This window comes from Nyctibius grandis, chromosome 1, assembly GCF_013368605.1.
Source record: "Nyctibius grandis isolate bNycGra1 chromosome 1, bNycGra1.pri, whole genome shotgun sequence".
Taxonomy (NCBI): domain Eukaryota; kingdom Metazoa; phylum Chordata; class Aves; order Nyctibiiformes; family Nyctibiidae; genus Nyctibius; species Nyctibius grandis.
Window position 1 is genome coordinate 11,820,300 of NC_090658.1, and position 20,220 is coordinate 11,840,519.

Below are 20,220 nucleotides of genomic sequence, written 5' to 3' on the forward strand. Positions count from 1 at the left end.
GAGGGGGGGACGTGCGACTTTTTGCGGCGCTTTACGGCAGCCCCCTCCCCTCCGGGCCGCGCGCTTTACGGCAGGCTGCCACCCGAGGCGGGCGCGGCGGCCGGATTGAAAAATAAATCACAGCTGTGAGGAGAAATACGGGGGAAAAAAACGCTTTTCCGCCGTTTTTCAGCCTACCTGCCAGCTGAGGCTCTCCCCCGCAAGCCCCCGGGCGCGGACGGAGTCCATGGCGGCATGGCGGGCGGCTGCCCGGGGTCACCCCGCTCCTCTTCACGGCTGGGCGGCTTCGTGGGGCTGCTTTTTGCTCCAGCCGTTCCCTTACAAGCCCTTAACGGAGGAGGGTGAAGGTTTGCTTTACCGTAAGAGACTTCTCAGAGGACCTAAGTAGTCTCTTGTTCTCGGTACTCGCTCTTCGCCCTCCCTCGCCCACATTTACTTTAGCTCAAGGAGAAGGAAGAAGAGTTTACTTTTCCAAGCGTTTATTTCCTTCTGAGGCTTGCTCCTACCCACCTTCCCTAACACCGGGAGACATTGTTATTTTTCATATTTCTGGCATGAGTTTGTCACGCAGCTACGGTTTGACCCCAAAATGTTCAATCAGCTTTAGTTACACACAGCAGTTAATAACTAGTGAAGCAAATGGAAGCTTTAAAAAAGAAAAAACCAAACCAAACAACACCCAAAAAACAACAGATCACATGTAGGATATTTAACTCTATCTCTTCCACAGCTGTTTGAAAGAATCCAGAAAGAGTAGCTAAAATGTCTATGACTTTGTTAATTTAGTAATTCCTCTACCACATCAAATTAGAGGTAATTGCTTTTTCTTTTCTAACTCTGGCGAAGGTGAAGCAGTAGTAGAACACAACTTGGACGCTGGGACAGGGTGCACCATCAGCAAGTTCACAGATGGTACAAAAGCAGGAGTGTCTGATAGACCAGAGGGTCGTGCTGCCTTTCAGAGGGACCTCACCAGGCAGGAGAATTGGGCTGACAGGAACCTCATGAAGTTCAAGAATGGGAAGTGCAAAGTCCTGCATGTGGGGAGGAATAACTACTGACTGTAAAGCAACTCTGCACAGTGGAGAATAGATTCTCCAGCTGTGGAGATACTCAAAACCACCTGGCTGGAGGTGGCCCTGCTTGAGCAGGGGAGTGGGTCCCTTCCCCCCTCCACCATGCCATGGTTCTGAGCACAGGCCCTAGAATTGCAGAGAAGGGAAGGTGGAACCCCACTTCCAAAATTCCAGTTCTGTCCTCTACCCATTATGCCCTGCTTATATTGTGCCCTGCCTTGAGAAGGTTTCTTCTACATCAAAAAAAAAAAACAACAAACCCCACCCAAACCCTGCATTAATCTGTCAGCAAAGATGAAAATCAATGTCCAACACCTAGTTCCTTTCAGTTGATACAGTAGGTTGCCTCCTCCTGTAGCACTAACTCCCACTTGGCAAGAAGGTGTATCTCCTCTGCTGCCCAAACGCTAACACTTAGGGACAAGTGACAACTAGTGTATGCCCACCTGACTGGCAGATTACACTTAGGGACAAGTGACAACTAGTGTATGCCCACCTGACTGGCAGATTACACATTAAAAAAGCCCTTAACCCCAGTTACCATAACGAGCAAACAAAACCTGGCAAGAAGAGACTGTTCATATTAAGAAATTATAGTTCTGTATTTTGCCTTAAGCATCTCATCTGTCAAACTACTTTTCAATTTCAAGTATGTTGAAGTAGGTTCACACTGAGGCAGGATCAAGCAGTTTTATATGAAAATAGGAGCTTCACAGATTTGAGAGAACATCTTAAAATTGCTGTGGAAGCATACTGTAGATCAAATCCTTATGTCAACAGAGAGAGGTAGAAATAATGAAGCTTTTTTCTTCTTACACTGCATGTATCACATCATACCTTAGAAATAAAGAGCGGAAAACAGAAGTATCAGAAATTCATTCTTGAATTTTTTTAAAATTGGGGGTGTTTGTTTTTTTTGTTTTGTTTGTGTTTTGTTTTGGTTTTGGTTGTTTTTTTTTATACTTACAGAGAAAGCTTCTCCTTGGCCCTTTTATTGCACTAGACCATGATTCTGATTTCATAAGTCAGGAAACATTCAGTGCTTTGCTCTTGCAGAACACGCATTCTGCTGTGCCAGGAACAGTTACACAGAAACACACAACATGTTTGTGTTACGTGTCTTGTAATGGCCATTAACAGCCACACCAGTGTTCACTGTTACTGTATAATGCTCTTGAACAAATCAGAGATTTCTCACATATAAAGTTTAATGAAAGACAAATAAAATCCAATTCCTGTTTTACAAATTAAATATTGTAATAAGGATGTCTTCTTAAATCAGACTTGCATTTCAAATAAAATCTCAGCTACAAAGACCAATAAATACAGAGCTGAAAGCAGAAACTTAAGTCAGTTTCGATAAAGTATCACTTCTCACAGCTACAAAACTGTGTTGTCTCAACCTGAAGGTTCCCAACTTCTTGGAAACATTTCTATACTTTAAATTCCTCAGATAAACTACAGTGCTAAAAATGCAACTCATCATCTTCTCATGAAAGATTTCTGCTTTTAAATTTGTGAGTCCAACATCACTAAGTTTGGAAGTAAAACCTGCTCTGGCACTGTGATAACAATATAAAATATACTTTCCACTCCTCACGGATGATGAAGTACATGCTGGTCTTCCATGGTTTCATTTGGGCTAGCAGACCTATAGGATGAGTCAAGCAGCAATACCACATGTCAGTTTGTCCTATGGCAGCTTAAATCAAGCCTATGGGCACTGCGAGTTTCCAAAATGGAATCTCACACCTCATTAAGTGACAGTGCCAGCAGTGCTTTGTTGCTCCAGGTCCACCAGTCCATTCCAGATATAGCAATTACATCTGAAGAAAGTTTAACACAGTGACTCTTTTCACATAGTCTGAAGCTGATAAACTCTGGAACCTTTTTTCAAAAGATAACCCTGATCATTTAGGGATCCAATAAAGCTTTCAAAATCAGATACCTAGGAAAAGAAAGACAAAAATAAATATCAAATTGGAAGAATGACATTTTACCTGATGTAAAGCACCATAAACAGTTTAAAAGAACTTAGTGAAATAAAGTGAACTAAGAACAGGGTGGTTTCCTTAGCAAATGGCTGACCTACTAGGAGGTGGCATGCAGTCAGTTGCACCCTTTTGTGCTTTACTCACAGACTGTTTTTACTAGAACAAGTTACATAGAACAAGTGTTCTCCACTTTATGACGTGCAGAAAGTATACAGAGTTAGATATGTATAAATCCAAGTTCTGAGGCACAAGTATCTACCAAACAAAAGTCCAATTTCTACAACTCTCACCAATTTCCAAGTATTTGTTACAGGTATAGAACTTTGAATGGGCAAAAAATATTCTCTATATAAAGGGAAAATTCAAATTAATTAAATTGGCTTTAAGTAAGTAGTCACTTAATGATCGATCATGTGAGAAGAGAGCTGGCAATAACGTGTTCTGTCAGACAGGATGCACACCAAATCCAGTCTTATGTACAGTCAACATCTGAACAACTTCAGCGACTGAAGCCATCTTCCCCCAGCAGGCCAAAGCAGGTTAACAAGGTAACAGAAAGAACAGCATTATTGCCCATAATAAGTTCCATAAAGAGAAATTAATTATCACTATTTTTCACTCATTACACCTGAAATCCAGTTTTAAGTTTTATATTGGCATTTAAAGCTTTTTATCATGAAGCAAAAAGTAGAATTAGCTATCGATAATTTTGTTTGCCTGAAATCCCCCACAAGTACAGAATGCAACTCAATTACAGGATGAAACACATTTGTGGCCCTGTATCCTACATGATATTCCTATCAAGTTACAACATTAGGATCCTTGAAGCAGGAATGAAAACCCAAAAAGCACATTTGGGCCAGAGAAGGCCAAGCAGAAATGCCAGTGCAGTGCTGGAACAAAACACAAATACCCAACAGTCTGAATTTGGGAATTAAAATAGGTATGTCCCCTGGGGAGCCAGAGGAAGGAAAGTATACTGAAACCCAAATTGTCTTTCACGAAACAAAGCAGAATCTTGTTAAGGACCAGCTTCAGAGGCAGAATCAACTCTTACTAGTGCAAGGAGCTGTTACTGTCAAACAGCTAGTGAGATTAGTAAAGCTTACAGAGAAAGGCAATTCAGGAAGAGTGTTCAGCCTAAAAGAAGCAAACACTGCTTATTTCAGTTCATTGCAGAGAGGCACAACAGATGTGCCTTTTCCAATTTTCATTTTGCAAGAAATAGTTTTGACTGGTCTTGCAGTTTGCTGTTGAAGAAATACTTGATTTCCAAACCTACTCGTATTTGTAGCTCCTTCGCAATCTGTCGAAGCTGTTGCAAGTCAAAGAGGTTGTTGTAAGTTCTCTCTGCAATACTGTTAAGGACAGAAACAAATCTTTTTGCTTGTGACCGATTGCTCATCCCAGACCCATGCTGTGAACGTTCAAAGTCTAGTTTTCCAAACTCATCCGAGTAGGTTCCCAGCATGCTAAAAACATATAAAAAAAGATCAACAGGAGGTAAAAGCAAGAATGCATTCATTTGCTTCCTGAAACGTAACTGCTTGAGACACTAAGTTCTCAGAAGCCACATAGTGACTTTCTTACTAGGGGATGGTTTCCTATCTAGGGAACTTAGACTAAGCATCTGCCCAAGTCACTTTTGAACTTAAATTGTTCAACCACAACAGAGAGTAATCACACAAGAGAAAAACCTTTGGCAGTGCCGCATGTCTAAATTACTGCGCACTGATATTCATAACCGCTATGATGATACAACGCAAAGGTCAAGTGATCGTATTCAATTTAGGGCTGCTGTCAGTTTTTAAAGAAGAGGTAACAAATCTGAATATTGGTATCATGGGCCTAAACTTGATAAAGTCATTTCTGCATTGTGTTTGTGTGTCTGTATTAAAAAAAGTCTTAGAATGACTAGCACTGTGATGCTTTATTTCTTTTTAAGGCAGTGTGTATTACCTGTATTTCATTATTTCTATTACATCCTCAGCATCTTCTTTGGTAGATTTCTCCCTTAATTCCAGCCTTGATCGTGCCTTAAAACAACACAAAAAAGCCCACAAAGGTGTATTTAAGATTATTATAGCTGATGTGAAAAAAAGCCTACAGTTGCTCTATAACAAGCACAAGTTTTTGGAGCAGAGGTGGAACCTCAGCCTACAGGATTTAGAGGAAGATTCCTCTATTCGATAGCGTTTCAGTGTCATCTCCTGTATACTCGCATTATTAGGCTGCAGCTTGACGTTTATTTGCTTTTTAACAGTGTATTCTTGGGAAGCAGCAGATCACAAATAGTGCTATTAAGGCATAGTGTTAGGGAAAATAGCAGCAGTTTAAGCTCAAGATAGGCAGCAGCTTGTTCCTGCCTGCACCTATTTTTTCTCCTTTTGGGAGAATGTAATAGATTCTCTTTCCACCCTCTCAAGAGTGTTTTACTTTATAAGAGGCTTTAAGCAATAGTAGCTCTTACACATTTGTAAGTCTCTTGCATTCTCACTTTTTTTTTTTTTCTTTTAAACACAACAAAAAAGCAGAGCACTGAATAACCTGTCAAAACTTATAGGCTATCAGTAGTAGTTTAGGAATAATCCCTTTGCTTTCGATCTCTTAAGTATTAGAGCTTGCATTTACCTCCGTAAGTCGAATCAGTGACTCTAGCTGCCTCGTGGTGATTGGTGTGCTGTCTACTCCTTGGTTCTGTTTCCGGAGCTCGAGGTAGAATTCCTGGAGGACCTGAGCAGCTTCTGGAGATAAATTTGGGTGAACATACTGACGAGCATATCCAACATACTTCCTCAGGAGCTGGTGTGGAATGGCATCAAAGTTTTCTCCTGGTAAGATCTAATGCAATTACAAAGAGCTTAGATTTGTCTGTCAGAGCCCTATACAATAAAAATTTTAACACAAAATCTTCATCTTCTATGCTCTATCTGGTAAAATCTTCACTGTAAGGGCTTTAGTGCTTCATGTATGAACTGTGTACTTAAAAAGTCCATACACCATGCTTAGATATGTAATTAAACACACTTGGCCATTTCAGAAAAAGCATCCAAAGCTTCTCATTTGCAACAATAAGAAGTGCAAATATGATTCAACTATATCAAGAATTCTTTCTCAAAAAGAGAAAATCCAGTTTCCCAATTGTTAGAAGATACAGCTCCACAAAAGATTAAACCATCGATGCTGATATCCCGTTTCCAAAAGGGCATGGCATCAGCTCCAGTAGGGGATATTTCTCCCAAGACTTGGAATTTGGCAATATCAGCCCTCAAATGGATCACTTAAGTTTAACAAGAAATATGCTTCCTCTCCTATAATCCCTAAATCTGTCATGAGTTGCAGATGCCCAAGGATTTGTTCACACACTGCTTTGTTTGGATTCAGTACTTCACAGCACAGTGTTATAACAAATTATTATATCCAGTCTAGTTCTGTAGCTCTTTATTGAAATCTAACACAGCAAATTTGCTTTAGAGCATCTCATGCGAATTGTCTTGTCGCTACCGCAAAAAAAAAACAGCTCAGCTAATAAATTCTCTTTGGTGTGGAGATGAAGACAGAAGGAGACACATCTTTAGCAGCTCCAGCAGGGTGGGTAATGTTAGCTACAACAGACAGTTGATAGAAACTGGTTGCTGGAGCCTTAAATTCTTCCTTTTTAATTCAGAGCCAATTATCATGAGAAGAATGGGAGTGAGAGACTGAGGACATCCACCAGGTCAGGGTTGCCAGGTCCCACTGAAGGAACACCACAGGAAGGGGCATAGCATCAGTCACAGGACAAGTCCTACCTTTAGTCTTTCAAGCAGCGGTCGGTCTGAAACAACTTCAAGAACAGAACGATCTTGTGTGTTGGTACGAGTCACAACAGCACTGCTGCACGCTGTCTGCTTTCCAGCTCGGATTGCCATCACATGCTCAGACAGCAAGTGATCGTGATCTTCATTTGGGGTGTCCAGCAAAATGAAAACCAAATCAAATCTCGACAGTAAAGCACTCCCCATTCTAGAGTAAAGATAAGAAAACCACACAGTGCTTAAGAAATGGAAAAATTATAGTAACTCTGCTCCACTTCAAAGACACTTAAAAAATCCTGTCCCATTCATTCAGAGTAAAGTAGAACAGCAATTTCTCTCTCAAAAGCCATGAAAAATTATTACAGTAAGTTTGTGTTCAAGCTCCAGGAAACTAGAAAGCAATTACGTACAAGCTACAAGACTGCCAGAAGCATCTACTCCTGAATGTGAACTATATAAGCAGTATTTCAGGAAGTGCTCACTTCAAGTTCTCAGACACTGTTTTGGCTTTGTTATAATGTCCTCCAACTGGGTTTGCTGCAGCAACAATAGACGTCCGAGCTGGCAAACTGCAAACGATGCCAGCCTTGGCAAGGCTGATGCTTTGCTGTTCCATGGCTTCCAACAAAGCCTGATGCTGGCTTCCCATCTTATCAAATTCATCTATTCCACAAATTCCTGCAAGCAATTAATACAGGACAAAGACTTGTTAGAGAACACATTAACTGATGGACAAGTGTATGCTACAATTCAGTGCTACATCAGAAGTCTAATCCTAAGGACTACAGGAGACGTCGGACCAAGTCTTCATTTCAGCAAGGTTTGTTTTCATTTCATGGTGCCACAGCTGAACCATTCCGAAGTTGGCCTGGCTCACAGAAGCAGTGTCTTGATTACACATTAAGGTGACAAAACAAGCTTTTTTTTTAAAAATAGAAACAGACAACAAATCTCATAAGCCAGCTATTTTTCAAAAAACAGTAAGAGTCCAGCAGCTGCCATTAAGTCAGAGATTTCTCAACAAGGAAATCCTAGTTCTTTGACTCATTAAGTAAGGCTGGTATGTGAACTGCAGAACTCCAGTTTCATACATATCCTAAGCCCTAGGAAAGCAGGAATCACCTCCAGAGAAGTCACTGGAGAAGCTCAGAACTTCAAGACATGGAAAGCCAATATCATACTTCAAATTTACATTTTTAGTCCACAATTATGCAAGCACTGTAGTGAACCTTAGACTCAGCAGCATACCCCGCCTCCACATTTGTTCATACAAAATCTGTAGTGTTACAAGTATTACCTTGATCTCCAAGCACTAAAGCACCAGCTTCCAAGGCAAAGTCTCCAGAAGCGCCATCTCTAGACAGTGTAACAGTCAGGCCAGAGCTGGTGGAAGTATTGCCACAAACATACACGCCTCGAGGAGCAACATTACATACTGCCTAGAAGAGAAATAAATACTTTTTCTCTCTCCAAGGTGAAAAATTTCATAAACTGTATTCTAGAGAAACAATTCAAAGTAAACCCAAATTTGTTTCTTTCTGCTTAACGTGCCTCAACAGTAAAATCGTAACTCCTTGCAACCCCAAGAGACATACTTCTGCAAAACAGTAAGAATAACTTTGGTCCTAATACTTGCAGCACAGCCATGTCTACTGTGTTATCAAAACTACTAGGACCTTGGTCACAGCACTTAAATTGCAAAGTATGTTGAAATGCTTGGGGACACGCTATCCGTCACAGAATCACAGATAGTTTCTGTATCTTCAGACCCCAGTGTCTGTTTAGACCAATATCTTGTCCTAGTGCTTCACACATGCTGCTTCAGAGGAAGCATGCATAGTTCCTCCCATAACTAGGGAATAAAAGACAGTCCTAGTCTTCTCCATGCCTCTAGTATCCAGAAAGCAGCCTAAAATTTGAAATACGAACTAGAAAAGCAAAGCATGGTAAGCTTGAACACAGACATGTTGCAGTTAGATTTGCTTAGAACACAGTTATAACTGGATTTCCCCGTAATTCTCTATAGTTACTGGTGCCTCTGTTTTATTTAAAAGACAACACCCAAAGCATATTTGCTTAGTACCAGATATGTGACAGGCACTGAGTATTGAATTAAAAAAAAACAACCAAACAAAAAAAAAAAAACAATCCCTGGCTTTGGTTTTGTCCTTGGGATCTTTTTTCTGTGACAGTGATGACTGAGAGGAGCCTTGTTTCAAGGTCTTATCTGAGGAACAGATTACTAGCTTTTTTTGAATGGCATTACATTATTTAGTAATGATGTGAAAAAACAAATCATCTACTGTATGCTACAGAGTCCCTATTCAATGAAAAAATAATTAAAAAATTTGTTTGCCAAGATGCTTGCATACAAATCCATCACTTTGGTTAAGTTATTGCAAGCCATATCTTAACATAACATGTCCACATTAGAAAGACTCAGTCTTTTTAAATGAGGCATGCAATGCTGCAGGTCTAGGTGAACTCTGTCCCTCTTGCACTTCACAGTAACCATGGAAAAAGACATGGAACTTTAAAACCATTCAGTTTAAGATGAAAAAATTCTATTACTAACTGATTTTGTCACAGTCATGCAGAAATGCCCACCAAGATTAAAACCTAAACACAGCAGCAGGTCCCTTTCCCAAAAAGCCAAGATCTGTGCTAGCAACATAGAAATAGGGTAAGAGAATGGAAGGAAACCTCACAGAACCTGAGTGACATGGTATTTAAAGTTGTGTTAGTTCCAAGAGTGTATTTATTTTATTTGCCAATGGATCAGCTAAATGAAGATAGGAAGGAGTGAAACTCCTCACTGGGAAAAAGGGTTGGTAAAAAAAAAAAACAAAACAAACCAACCAAAACTATATAAGGGCAGGACAGCAAGCCTATACTTGAAAGCCCACAGGCTTGACCAAGTATACCTACTTTGGTAAGTGTTTTAACAGGCTGGATCCCTTCTGCAAGGAGAGGACAGCAGAGGACCCCTTGGGGTACTATCCTATCCTATATTTGAGGCATCCTACATGAAAAGATAGCTCCAGCTAGGCTCAAGCAACCCTTTTGTCTTAGCACAGCTGTCCTACTATGCTTAAGAGAAGTAAAGTTAGCAAGGAATTGGAGAAAAATAGAATCACGCAATAGAAATAAGTCAACCCATACTTGCAACATTTGACTTTTTCCTAATCCTGGATCTCCAACGACCAGAACATGTGGATCTCCTCGCACCGGGATTCTGTTCTTGTCATCTACAAACTTCTGACATCCTCCAAATAACGCCAGGGCCAAACCTGCCTTTACAATCTGTAGTGGTACATACCAACACTAATAAGTATTTGATCACGGTGACAAATGCTGACAGTTCCCTAGAATTGGCTGTAATAACCCTTTCCTTCTGGATGGCTGAACTTAAGGGTATAAGGCTGCCACCTCCTTGTCACTGAAAGTGACTGTGAGTCACAGTCACCTGTAAATACAGTCCCTGCCCCTTACCCACACCCCAGATAAGCTTTATAAAACCCTTAGGAGTTTACTGTGGCATAAACATTTCAAACTGAAGTTGCAAGCAGAGGTGTTAAATTACTTACCTCATGGCCATAGATTGCAGGACAAAGAGAGCTGGAAAACAAAGAACACTGTAACATAAGGGGAATATAAATCTTGTATTACTATTAAATAATCACTTGTTCCATCTCTCTTGTCACAGAATACCCCTATAAACATATAAAGCTTTTGTTTAGCTGTCGCTGAATTTCCACCAGAATCAGTTTAAATCAGCAGCATCAAATTTCTTGAAATTTTCAGATAACCAGATATGCTTGAAATAAAAGCCTTTCATGTGAGTTCACACAAACACAGAGGGAAACCAGTTTCCCAGTGATTTCTGCACCCATTCTTATCTTAATGAAGTAACTTCCTGCAACCCTACTTTTAAAGGTGCTAGTTTCCTGTTTTTTGACTTCACTGGGAGGGCCTGAGGGACAGTCCAGATAGAAGAGTACTTCTGGGTCTGAACTGAGGGTCTTTCACACCCTCTGCTCAGTTCTTGCACCTCTTTCCTCTGCTGTAGAAAAGCAGTCATGAGTTGAATTTACTCAGTGAGGAGCAGAATTAAGTAATTAGGTTTTTTTTACCCATAGCTTTCTGTCTCAGGGTTGAACTAAAACACTCATCATTTCCCTGTGTCCTTAAATCCTTCCCAAAGCCCTAACATCCCCACTGCAATACTTTCACTTCTTCCCAAGCCCCTTGCCCACTAAAGTTTGTTAAATCTCTGTGGTATCTATTGCACAAGCCTTAGACATTTGATAGCTTTAGGGTGAGCTGTCACATTTGTCTGAATGTGGTCATGCTGATTCAGAAGTCTAATTGTAGACCTAGTCTAGGTCTATCTGACACAACTTACTTCACGATGAGCCTGAACAGATTTTCCTCAGCTTGAATTTCTTGAACAGCATAGAGGTCTTTAAGTGAAAACTCCATGAATGATCTTTGAAACGTCTCATCATCAAAATTCTTTGTTTTTTGTCCTTTACTGTTGCTGACAGAATTTGCCTCAATGTACAACAAGAACATACACTTGTCAGTCTTATTTTTAGAAGCTCCTGTTAGAAAAATCAAGACAGGATGAAGGAATATTTTTTCAGTCGTTAAGTACTGATGTTATTTGCAAACGGCATAGGGTAATTCAGAAATATTAAGTACAGCCATAAGCAAAATGTTCATAGTTAAGTAATTGAACATCTGCATTGTCAAAAATTGATGCCAAGTAAGTTTCTAGTTACGTTTGTTCGTTGAGTTCCCTCCATTTAGGTACACAATAAAATATTTTACTGGATTAGAAATGTGTATGTGTATAGAGAGAATTTTCTCCCAGAATAAATGAAGTTTTCCAGGAATTTTAAGTTATCGCATTATTCTAGTCAAATAAAAGTTGAATATAAAAAGTTTCTACTCAATATTTAGAGGGAAAAAATCCACAGTGCAGAAGAATTAAACATGTAGCTTAATAATTAATCATTCTTTATATCCCCCAATGATTACTGAGCAGAGAATGCGGTCTCACATTAAATCAGTACTGCAGTTATCTGCAATGTATTTTATTACAGACGTGTACAACATATTTCTTCATTTTGGATTAAAAAAAGGAAAAAAGAAAAAAAAAAAGTTGTACAATTTCTCCAGGGAGCACTAGGCTAAGAAAGATAATACTCCTTCACAACAGTGTGACAGTTTTCCTATCATTTGAAGGAAACTTTAAAGGGAAAAGGTTAAGCAAATAACGAGTCTCAGTGAGACTTCAGGAAATAAGGATGTTTGCCCTACATTAGTGGTCCAGAGAAGGCTTTCCTGTCAGCTGACATACTAAATCAGATGTCAGGCTGGCACTTCAGATTCAGGACCATCGTTCTGTATAGACCAGTGGGTTGTGAAACACCCTCTCTGTCAGTGGATGTTAGAGACAGTGCTCCTCTTGGGCAGCACTGCTTGTGGCTTTTTCAAAATCACTCCTCATTACAAAGCTTCAGGAACTTCTGAAGAAATACATACTTATTTACACTTACAACTTTGAGAGCTCACGTTAAGGTGGATGGCTGTTGTTCTTCTTGTGTAATCACTAGAAAAAGCCCCACCCTAGGAAAAAGGTGTTCTCAAATGATGTATTTTACCTTCCTCAGTGCTTGACACCTTTACTACTCCTGTAATAGTGACCATATCTCCTGGGACGCAGCTGTCCACAAGATCTTGAACCAGCTCACATTCGATTGTGCGAGGGATTCGGCCGGCTTCTCGCTGATCATCTGACATGAGCTCCTGCACCCTGCAAAACACAAGGTGAGCGTACACTCCATGCATAACACTTCCAATTCTATTACAGCATACAGGATCTGCAGCTGGGTGCTTCCAACCAATCCTTTCCAAATTGAAAAGGGAGACAGCAGAAATGCCCTGATAAACTCTAGAAACAGCAGTCCTGAATTTGGAGAAACAGAATTTTCAGTTCAGAATTTAATAAATGGGCATACATTACGCATAAAACCCAGAAAGACAATAACTATGAACTCCAGAAATAATAAAAGTCAAAAGTCAGATTTTTCTAGCACTGATGAGCACGTGCATGTAGAAATAAGTACAGTACATGAAATAAGATGGAACTCATATACAAAAATTAAGAAGCCAGACATTATAGCCCTGATGAATGCTTAATTGGCATTCTAACCCTATGAAAGCCCAAGAAATTCCTCTGACCATAACAAGAACAGTAGCTCACTCTTTGTATAGTTGTAAAAGACTAGCAACTAACAAGTTCCTTGAAAGGTTCCAGTTTTGGCTCTACACTTAGAGCTCTCTTAGTTTTCCTTGAAGCTCAGCATCAAGCTTTTCTTAAGAAGCAGTGATAAACAGCACCCTCTGGAGCTGCTGACAACAATGTCAGCACTGTTTCTTAAATGCATTTTGAAATTACTTTTATTACAGAACATTAATAAAACCAAACATATTTAGATGTCATTTGGCACAATAAGACTTTTGTTACAGAGCACGTGAACTTACAGAATCTGAATGTAAGAAGGGGGGAAAAAGTAAGCAGAGTCCAGTTTTTTCCAAGCTGACACCCTTACTGCAGTAAGCTAACAGGATGGACAAGAAACAACACATCAAACTCTTCTGAACGTATATTCTTGGGCAATAGTAGGATGGTCGTAGCGCTAATTGCGCGTAGCAAGATGGAAGCGACGAAAACCAGATCCACCATCCACCTTCCTACACTTTAACATTGATTTCTGTAGAAACTGTGACTTGTTCCCCCATAGCAAAGGTCTCACAAATTTTAGTCACACCTACTTGCTGGTTAGACATAGAAAGCAGATGAACCGGCAGGCACAACACTATTTCCTTCTACTGAGTGTACCTTAAGGGCTGGGGGACACAATCAATATCACTTCAAACTAAGACTTTTAACCCCCAAATTTACTTTCAGTTCATTCAAGTCAACTGTCACAGCTGACCAATGTAATTTCATAGGGCTTTTTTAGCTGACTTACAGCTCATTAAAAGTAATCATTAAATAACAGATGCAAGCAGAAGTGATTGAGAAAAGCTGCAAAGAGCACAAACTGAACATTACTTAAAGAACTCAGTCATAGTAGGAGGAATTTCCAAGAAGCTATTGTATTGGGTAGGTTTAATATACAAGTATGCTAGTGCTTGGATAAAACAACTGCTTTGTAATACAAATTTTGAAGAGTGCTTGCTGCAAAATAATAAGATTATTAAAATTACACAGTGTAACATGGAATGAGCCATCCTGTCACTTTTTGACTACCCCATTGCATTACATTTTTGTGCAGAAGAAGTGAAGACATGCATACTTAACAGACTGCCAGTCCACTGTAGTGGTTAAAGGAGAGCTTCTGTCAGCTGTGAAGGACCGGCCACGGCACTCAGGAACAAGGCACTGTAACAACAGTAATTCTAATTCATTCTCAATGTTTTTTTTAAATTGTAATTTGAAATTGCCTTATTTGGTTTAAAAAAAGCAAAGCAATGTCATTCATTAATATCATTTCAGGAAAAAAGCTAGTTAAATTAGGACTACAAATTAGCACATACATAATTAATGAAGAGCTATCAAGCACAGACACCTGAACCCTGACTCATAGGTGTTAGAGCAAATACAGCCAAATTGTATGATCCCCTTGGTGAACTGGTTTGAGTTTTTTGGAGGGAGGAAGGTGGTAGGCTGGTTTTTGTGGGGCTTTGTTGGGGGTTTCTTGTTTGGTTTTGTTTGATTTTTTTGGTTTAGTTTTTTTTTTTTGTGGTTTGTTTGTTGTGATTTTTTGGTGTGGTTTGTTTTGGTGTGTGTGGTTTTTTTGTTTGTTTGTTTTTTAATACTTGCAGATGTTCCAGAGGAGATATTTTTTTCACTTGAGCACATGAGGTAACATAAAAAAACTGGGCAGCTTCCTATGTCTAATGACTTTTTAAATCCCAATAAACAGTGAAATTAAAATATAAAGTTCTAAACAAAACCCATAAAACCCCCCTCAAATTAAGCATAGAAAAACACCACAGCAAGAGGGAGGAGGCTTTTTAAACAACTGATAAAATGGAAGTGAAAAGAGATCCCCCCCGCCCCCTAGATTTGAGGGAGTTTCTACATACTGCTTTTGTTTCAGCAGGATGCAATTTTTTTCAAGTAACAAGGGTATGCAGTAATACAAAGTTGCATGGTAAGTTTAATTTTTTCTCATGTGTCAGTTGTTTAACCTAGCTTTAAAGATTAGTGTTTGGTTTTTGTTTTTGTTTGTTTTTTTTTTTTAATACCAGTGATGCTGTGTTTTGTCAAATCACTACAGATAAAGGAAAAGTATGAAGTTAAACGGTTTTAACTTACCTTAGTTGGAAGAGTATATTTCCCATCAGGTAGAGGAACACTCTGAACATCTCCACATGTGCCACATACAAAAGCTAGCTTAGTGCACAGAGGCTTAATGTTACTGACACGCACAACAGTACCACGCAAGGCAATATATTTTCCATAGCAGTTGGCCCGAATGCTTTTCAGCTGAGTTAGTGGATCATAGTTGTACACTCTACACAAAAGTTAAGCATTAACATTTTGAAAGCTTACCATACTTAAATGCAGAACAAAAAAAAGCCCAAACAAAAAGCCCACCAAACCCAAACAAACAAAAAAATCCCAACACCCAACAACAAAAAAGGTTTACACACCAATTATTAACAGTAATCCAGAGCAATGATTAGAAAGATTGTCTGTGAACCCATGGCATAGTCTTTGATTCCTGTTCTAGAAAGCAGCATAACATTTAACATTCCCCAAGTGTACATAGCTCAACAGCTGTATACTCAGTTTATATAGTGACACCTCCCTCCTGTAAACAACAGACTAGTGATACAGCAGAAATTACTTTATAGTCATCTATAACCGTCTCTTTGAATTATTTCAGATTGAGACCAGAGTTTAGACTTGCAACACAAAAGGATCAAAGATTTATTATGCCTATGCTCCAAAAGGAAGGGCGAGTTTTCGTGTTTCAAAGGCATAAAAACTTGTCATCAGGTACAACACACTGCACCTTGTTAAGGATGACAAGGAATACCTTGCCAAATAATTCAGAATAACAAACTTTAGACAGAATAGTTTATCATGGAACAGACCTCATGAGGTTGTCTAGTCCAACCCCCCCGCTCAAGCAGGTTGCCCAGGTACATGTCCAGTTGAGTTTTGAATATGTTCATGAATGAAGACTACACAACCTCTCTCCCAGTAAAAGAGCATTTTCTTGCTTTCACATGGAATTTCAAATGTTTTAATTTGTACCTACTGTCTTTTGTCCTGTCACTGGGCACCAATGAGAAGAGTCTGGCTCCTGAAATCCAGGGTTTTCCCTGCTCCCTCCACTTAGGACCCTGAATGCCACCATGTCATTGTTCAACCCTGCCTATGCTGCAGAACTGTTTTAGGAGCATGATATTTTATTGACTTATTGAATACTTTCATCTACAGGATAATAGTCCATAACTGTCGCTTAGAATTTGAGAGCTTGTATGTACCTTTTTGGCCACAGGTTTTTCCTAAACACTGTGTAATTAAAAGGGTGCAGTTTTATAATAATGCAAAACTTCAAAATATATTGTAGTGTGACAAGCCTCCAAATTAAATCCACCTGCCACGCCCAGATGTGCTGCTGTCCTGTACCAAAACAGCACCAGCAGGAAAACAAACCAAAACAAACTCAAATAGGGCTTACACTCCCAGTCCCTCTCAGACTCCTGAAGTCTGGGATGCCATAACTTCTGACAAAGAAAAAAAAATTGTGCGAAGGGCTTGTTTCATTAAGAACTCAAGGAAAGTAACATTTTTAAAATAACAGTAATGATGGTTCTTGTAAGTACATGCTTGTTCAGAATTACTGTAACCTCAGCTTCTTCATTTCAAATTAAAGTTTAATTAATTAGAATTAATATTCTTGAGACTTTCTACCAGTAATCCTTTAATATATATAAGCTAGTATGAAGTAACACAACCTCATACACCACTGTCAAAAAATTCATACAAGGAATAATAAATATTACCAGTTGTAGTTTAGGTCTACACCCTCCAAATCAACTTCGTTATGAAGATGAGCCTTCTGCCACCAAAAGGCTAGATCATAATGCCTTCCCAACTTCTCCAGTAAACAGCAGAAATTTAAATACATTTCTCTTGTTTTTAATCAATGTGTTTCACAGAATAGCTGTTCTACTTATAAGTTACTTTTCTATTTATAAGCTTTTCTAGTTATAAGCTGTTTGTTCAGCTTATAAGCAGGTTTCATTTTGCTTTTGTCTTCACAATAACAGTTTAGCCTTTGTCATGGTGAAGAAAAAAAGCAAAATGTACAGTTTTTCTGGAAATAGCTTTATAGAGTCATGTTTCTCAATAAAATAAATAGGTAAGCCTTCAGCACCATGCATGGACTCTGACAACCATTAGACAAGAGGCAAATAGATCCTACTGCAAACAAAACAAAGACTCAACACCCATTACCTAGCATGAATGAGAGGCACGTTTATTATAGGTTCTCCATCAAGTGGTAATCCTTCTTGTACCTGCAGCTCTGCAGCATGCCTTTCAAGGTCCCTCGTTAGCACCTAGACAGAACAGAAAGGCAGACACAAATGTAGTATGGATTCAATTTGCTATTAAGTTTGATTACCATCCCTTACAATTAGAGCCACTGCTGAAGTCTAAAGAGCCTTCTGCTGTCCCGTGACCCCTGCTAAAGTGTTTTTCTGCTTCTGAACAGTGTTAAGCTTCATTTTAAAGAGAATTTAAAATCAACATATTTGTTGTGTTTGTTTCTTTAATTAAAAAAGAAAAAGAATGCATACAGTAATCTTTAATGCTGGTCAATGTGTGGAGGTTTGTTTGACCGAAGCACAAACATCTGAGAACTTGCCTGTCAACAAGCAGTCAATTGCTACTTTGAGAGACATTCAACAGAGCCAGGAATTCTTGAATCTGCCCACCATTCACTCACCAGGGCCATGGTTCTGCTGTATGAGGTGGGGGACACAGCACAGGTAACTCACAGTACATTTTAAAAAACCACCAGGAATTAGAACTCCCAATAGGGAGTAACATAAATGCTAGAACTACACTTAGTTTTAGTCAACTGTTTTGATGATGAATAAGCAAAATGCACCAAGACGAAAGCATTTTCAAAACATGATTTTGTAGGCCACACAGAAGTGGTGGAGATAGAAGAGCCTGAGTTTTGAATAAACAGTAAATTTCTGTAAGACAGAAAAACAGAGATTTGGGTTTTATAACATAATTACCTTCAAGTCCCGCTGATTCTTTATGAGGGTTATACTTCTATGTATTAGAACATCATATTTACCTGATGAATTGCCAGACCCATACAGTGCAGTATTTTCTGAGGCATATCCCTTAATTCAGTAGATATATTTGGTATTGATTTAGTTAATTCTCTGTCTTGTATCAGTTCCTTATAATCCACAAGAATACTTCCTTTTCTTTCTATTTCATCCTGTGAAACATTTTAAGTTATTAAATACACTTCCAATTCTAAACACATCCAGATAGTGTCATAAATATTTCATATCTATGATGGAGATTATTTTATATGGAGAAAATGCATAAAATCTGTAATGTTATTGTATCAACAATAGGTTGAGGGGAGGTGTTTTGTTTTGCTCTTACCTTATCATAAAGCTCAATGCGTTGCATGAAAAATTTTTCAAAGGCTTGAGTCTTCTGGACAAAAGGAGACTTGTCAGCATAAGCTAATTAGAAACATACCATGTTAGTCATTGACATAAATAATTAATTCCATTTCACAAAACACCACAAACAAGCAATTTCTCTTCCATTATTTTTCTGCATTCCAAAGCTGAGCAAGATAATAGATCTCTACAGTATCCCAGTAATGTTCTGTTATAAGACCTGTTACAAACTAGAACTTTGTCTAAGATGACACAGGACAAGCACATAGGATCAAGTACAGCAGAGGTATGCATATTCCAGTCTTTGATAGACTGCAGGTTTTATGTGGCTAATTGAACAGGTTTAAGAGAGATTGTATTTTACATTATTCAAGATTCCTTTCCAAGGTTTGGAGCCCACAGACATTACAGTATGCCACAAGACTGAAATCCCTATTGTATTTGTGTTTTTATGTAACAGACAGGAAATTTAGTTGCTTTCTGTTGAACTTATCCCCTCTACTTATAACCAATTCTAAAAAAAATTGAATAAACTACTTGCTATATATAATTTTGGTCTAAAAATACCTTCAGAGAAATAAAGCTTCCAGCCCTTATAGGGAATAAACTGGTCCAAAGTTGATTGAACTAGTCGAGATCTTACTACAAAAAAAAAAAATTAAAACAGAGATTAAAACAATGTGGATACTAAAACTTTGCAGGTTTTATTCTCAGTGATCCTTTAGAGCACCAGGAGGCAACCAGCTGTAATCACCCGGTGCAAAAGTAGGTCAAAAGAAAAGGTTGTTCTGAAAGCATTATGGCTTCAGAAAACAGGGAGAAGCACGGGAGCTGGCTCACCAGGTTCGGGCAGTCTTTTCCACCCTCCCTTCTGTCCTCTGCCTCGCCATCCGCCTCGCCACCGCTGAAAGCCTCTTCCCTGGGCACATCCCCTGCCTCTGAGGTCCCTGCTCATCTCACTCCGCGGGCATCAGTTTAGCGACACAACAGCAAACTGAGCTAAAGGAACAGAAATTTTAACAGAAGATATTAAATTTAAATTGGGGTTATTTGCCAGGGGGTCTTCGCCTGCGGGGCTAAGAGCGAAGGCCCTGAGGTGGTACCTCGAAGGCCCTGCGGAAGACCCGGCCTCCCTCTCCCCATCGGAGAGCCCGGGGAGGCAGAATCGCCTCGTTAAGCGGCCCCAGCGATGAGGGGACGAAATAACTGTATCAGCCTCCGCTGTACCAGCAGCCGCCGCTCTCGACAGCTTGTATCCCACCGGAGGAACCGTACGGCCACCAGCCCCCCGAGGAGACCGGGAAACCCTCACCCCCCGCAGCATTCTATTTTGGCGCCGATACCTTACTTCCGGCTCTGAGACCAATCCCGAGGGAGTATGTGGCGTTGCCATGGAGCAGGGGGCGTGACTCGCCGGTCCTCATTGGCCGGCTCTTTCCCTCATGTGTGTGGGGGGATGTCTCACCCGGCCCACTCGCCTTTAGCTTGCGCCGCTTCAGCGCGCAGGCTCCGCCGGTCCTGCCGTTGGCGCATGCGTCGCTCTCCCGCCAATGGCAGGGCCGACGGCGGGCCGGCGGCGCATGCGCACTGCACCCCCCA

The 20,220-nt window shown here is 39.8% G+C and overlaps 1 protein-coding gene across 1 annotated transcript; it reads right to left on the reverse strand.

The window, feature by feature from the left end:
* Nucleotides 1-2,383: 2,383 nt before the first annotated feature.
* On the reverse strand, nt 2,384-20,099 carry MCM8 (minichromosome maintenance 8 homologous recombination repair factor). Its single transcript, XM_068405737.1, has 19 exons — nt 19,965-20,099; nt 19,462-19,620; nt 19,189-19,263; nt 18,599-18,681; nt 18,276-18,425; nt 17,420-17,523; nt 15,263-15,461; nt 14,238-14,323; nt 12,537-12,688; nt 11,273-11,471; nt 10,455-10,485; nt 10,030-10,170; nt 8,165-8,306; nt 7,350-7,545; nt 6,862-7,075; nt 5,702-5,911; nt 5,030-5,106; nt 4,353-4,542; nt 2,384-3,024 (listed from the first exon to the last, which is right to left on the reverse strand). Exons 2-19 carry the CDS (start codon nt 19,574-19,576, stop codon nt 2,932-2,934), a joined length of 2,457 nt encoding a protein of 818 aa, XP_068261838.1. The 5' UTR covers nt 19,577-19,620; nt 19,965-20,099; the 3' UTR covers nt 2,384-2,931.
* Between the last annotated feature and the right edge of the window lie 121 nt (nt 20,100-20,220).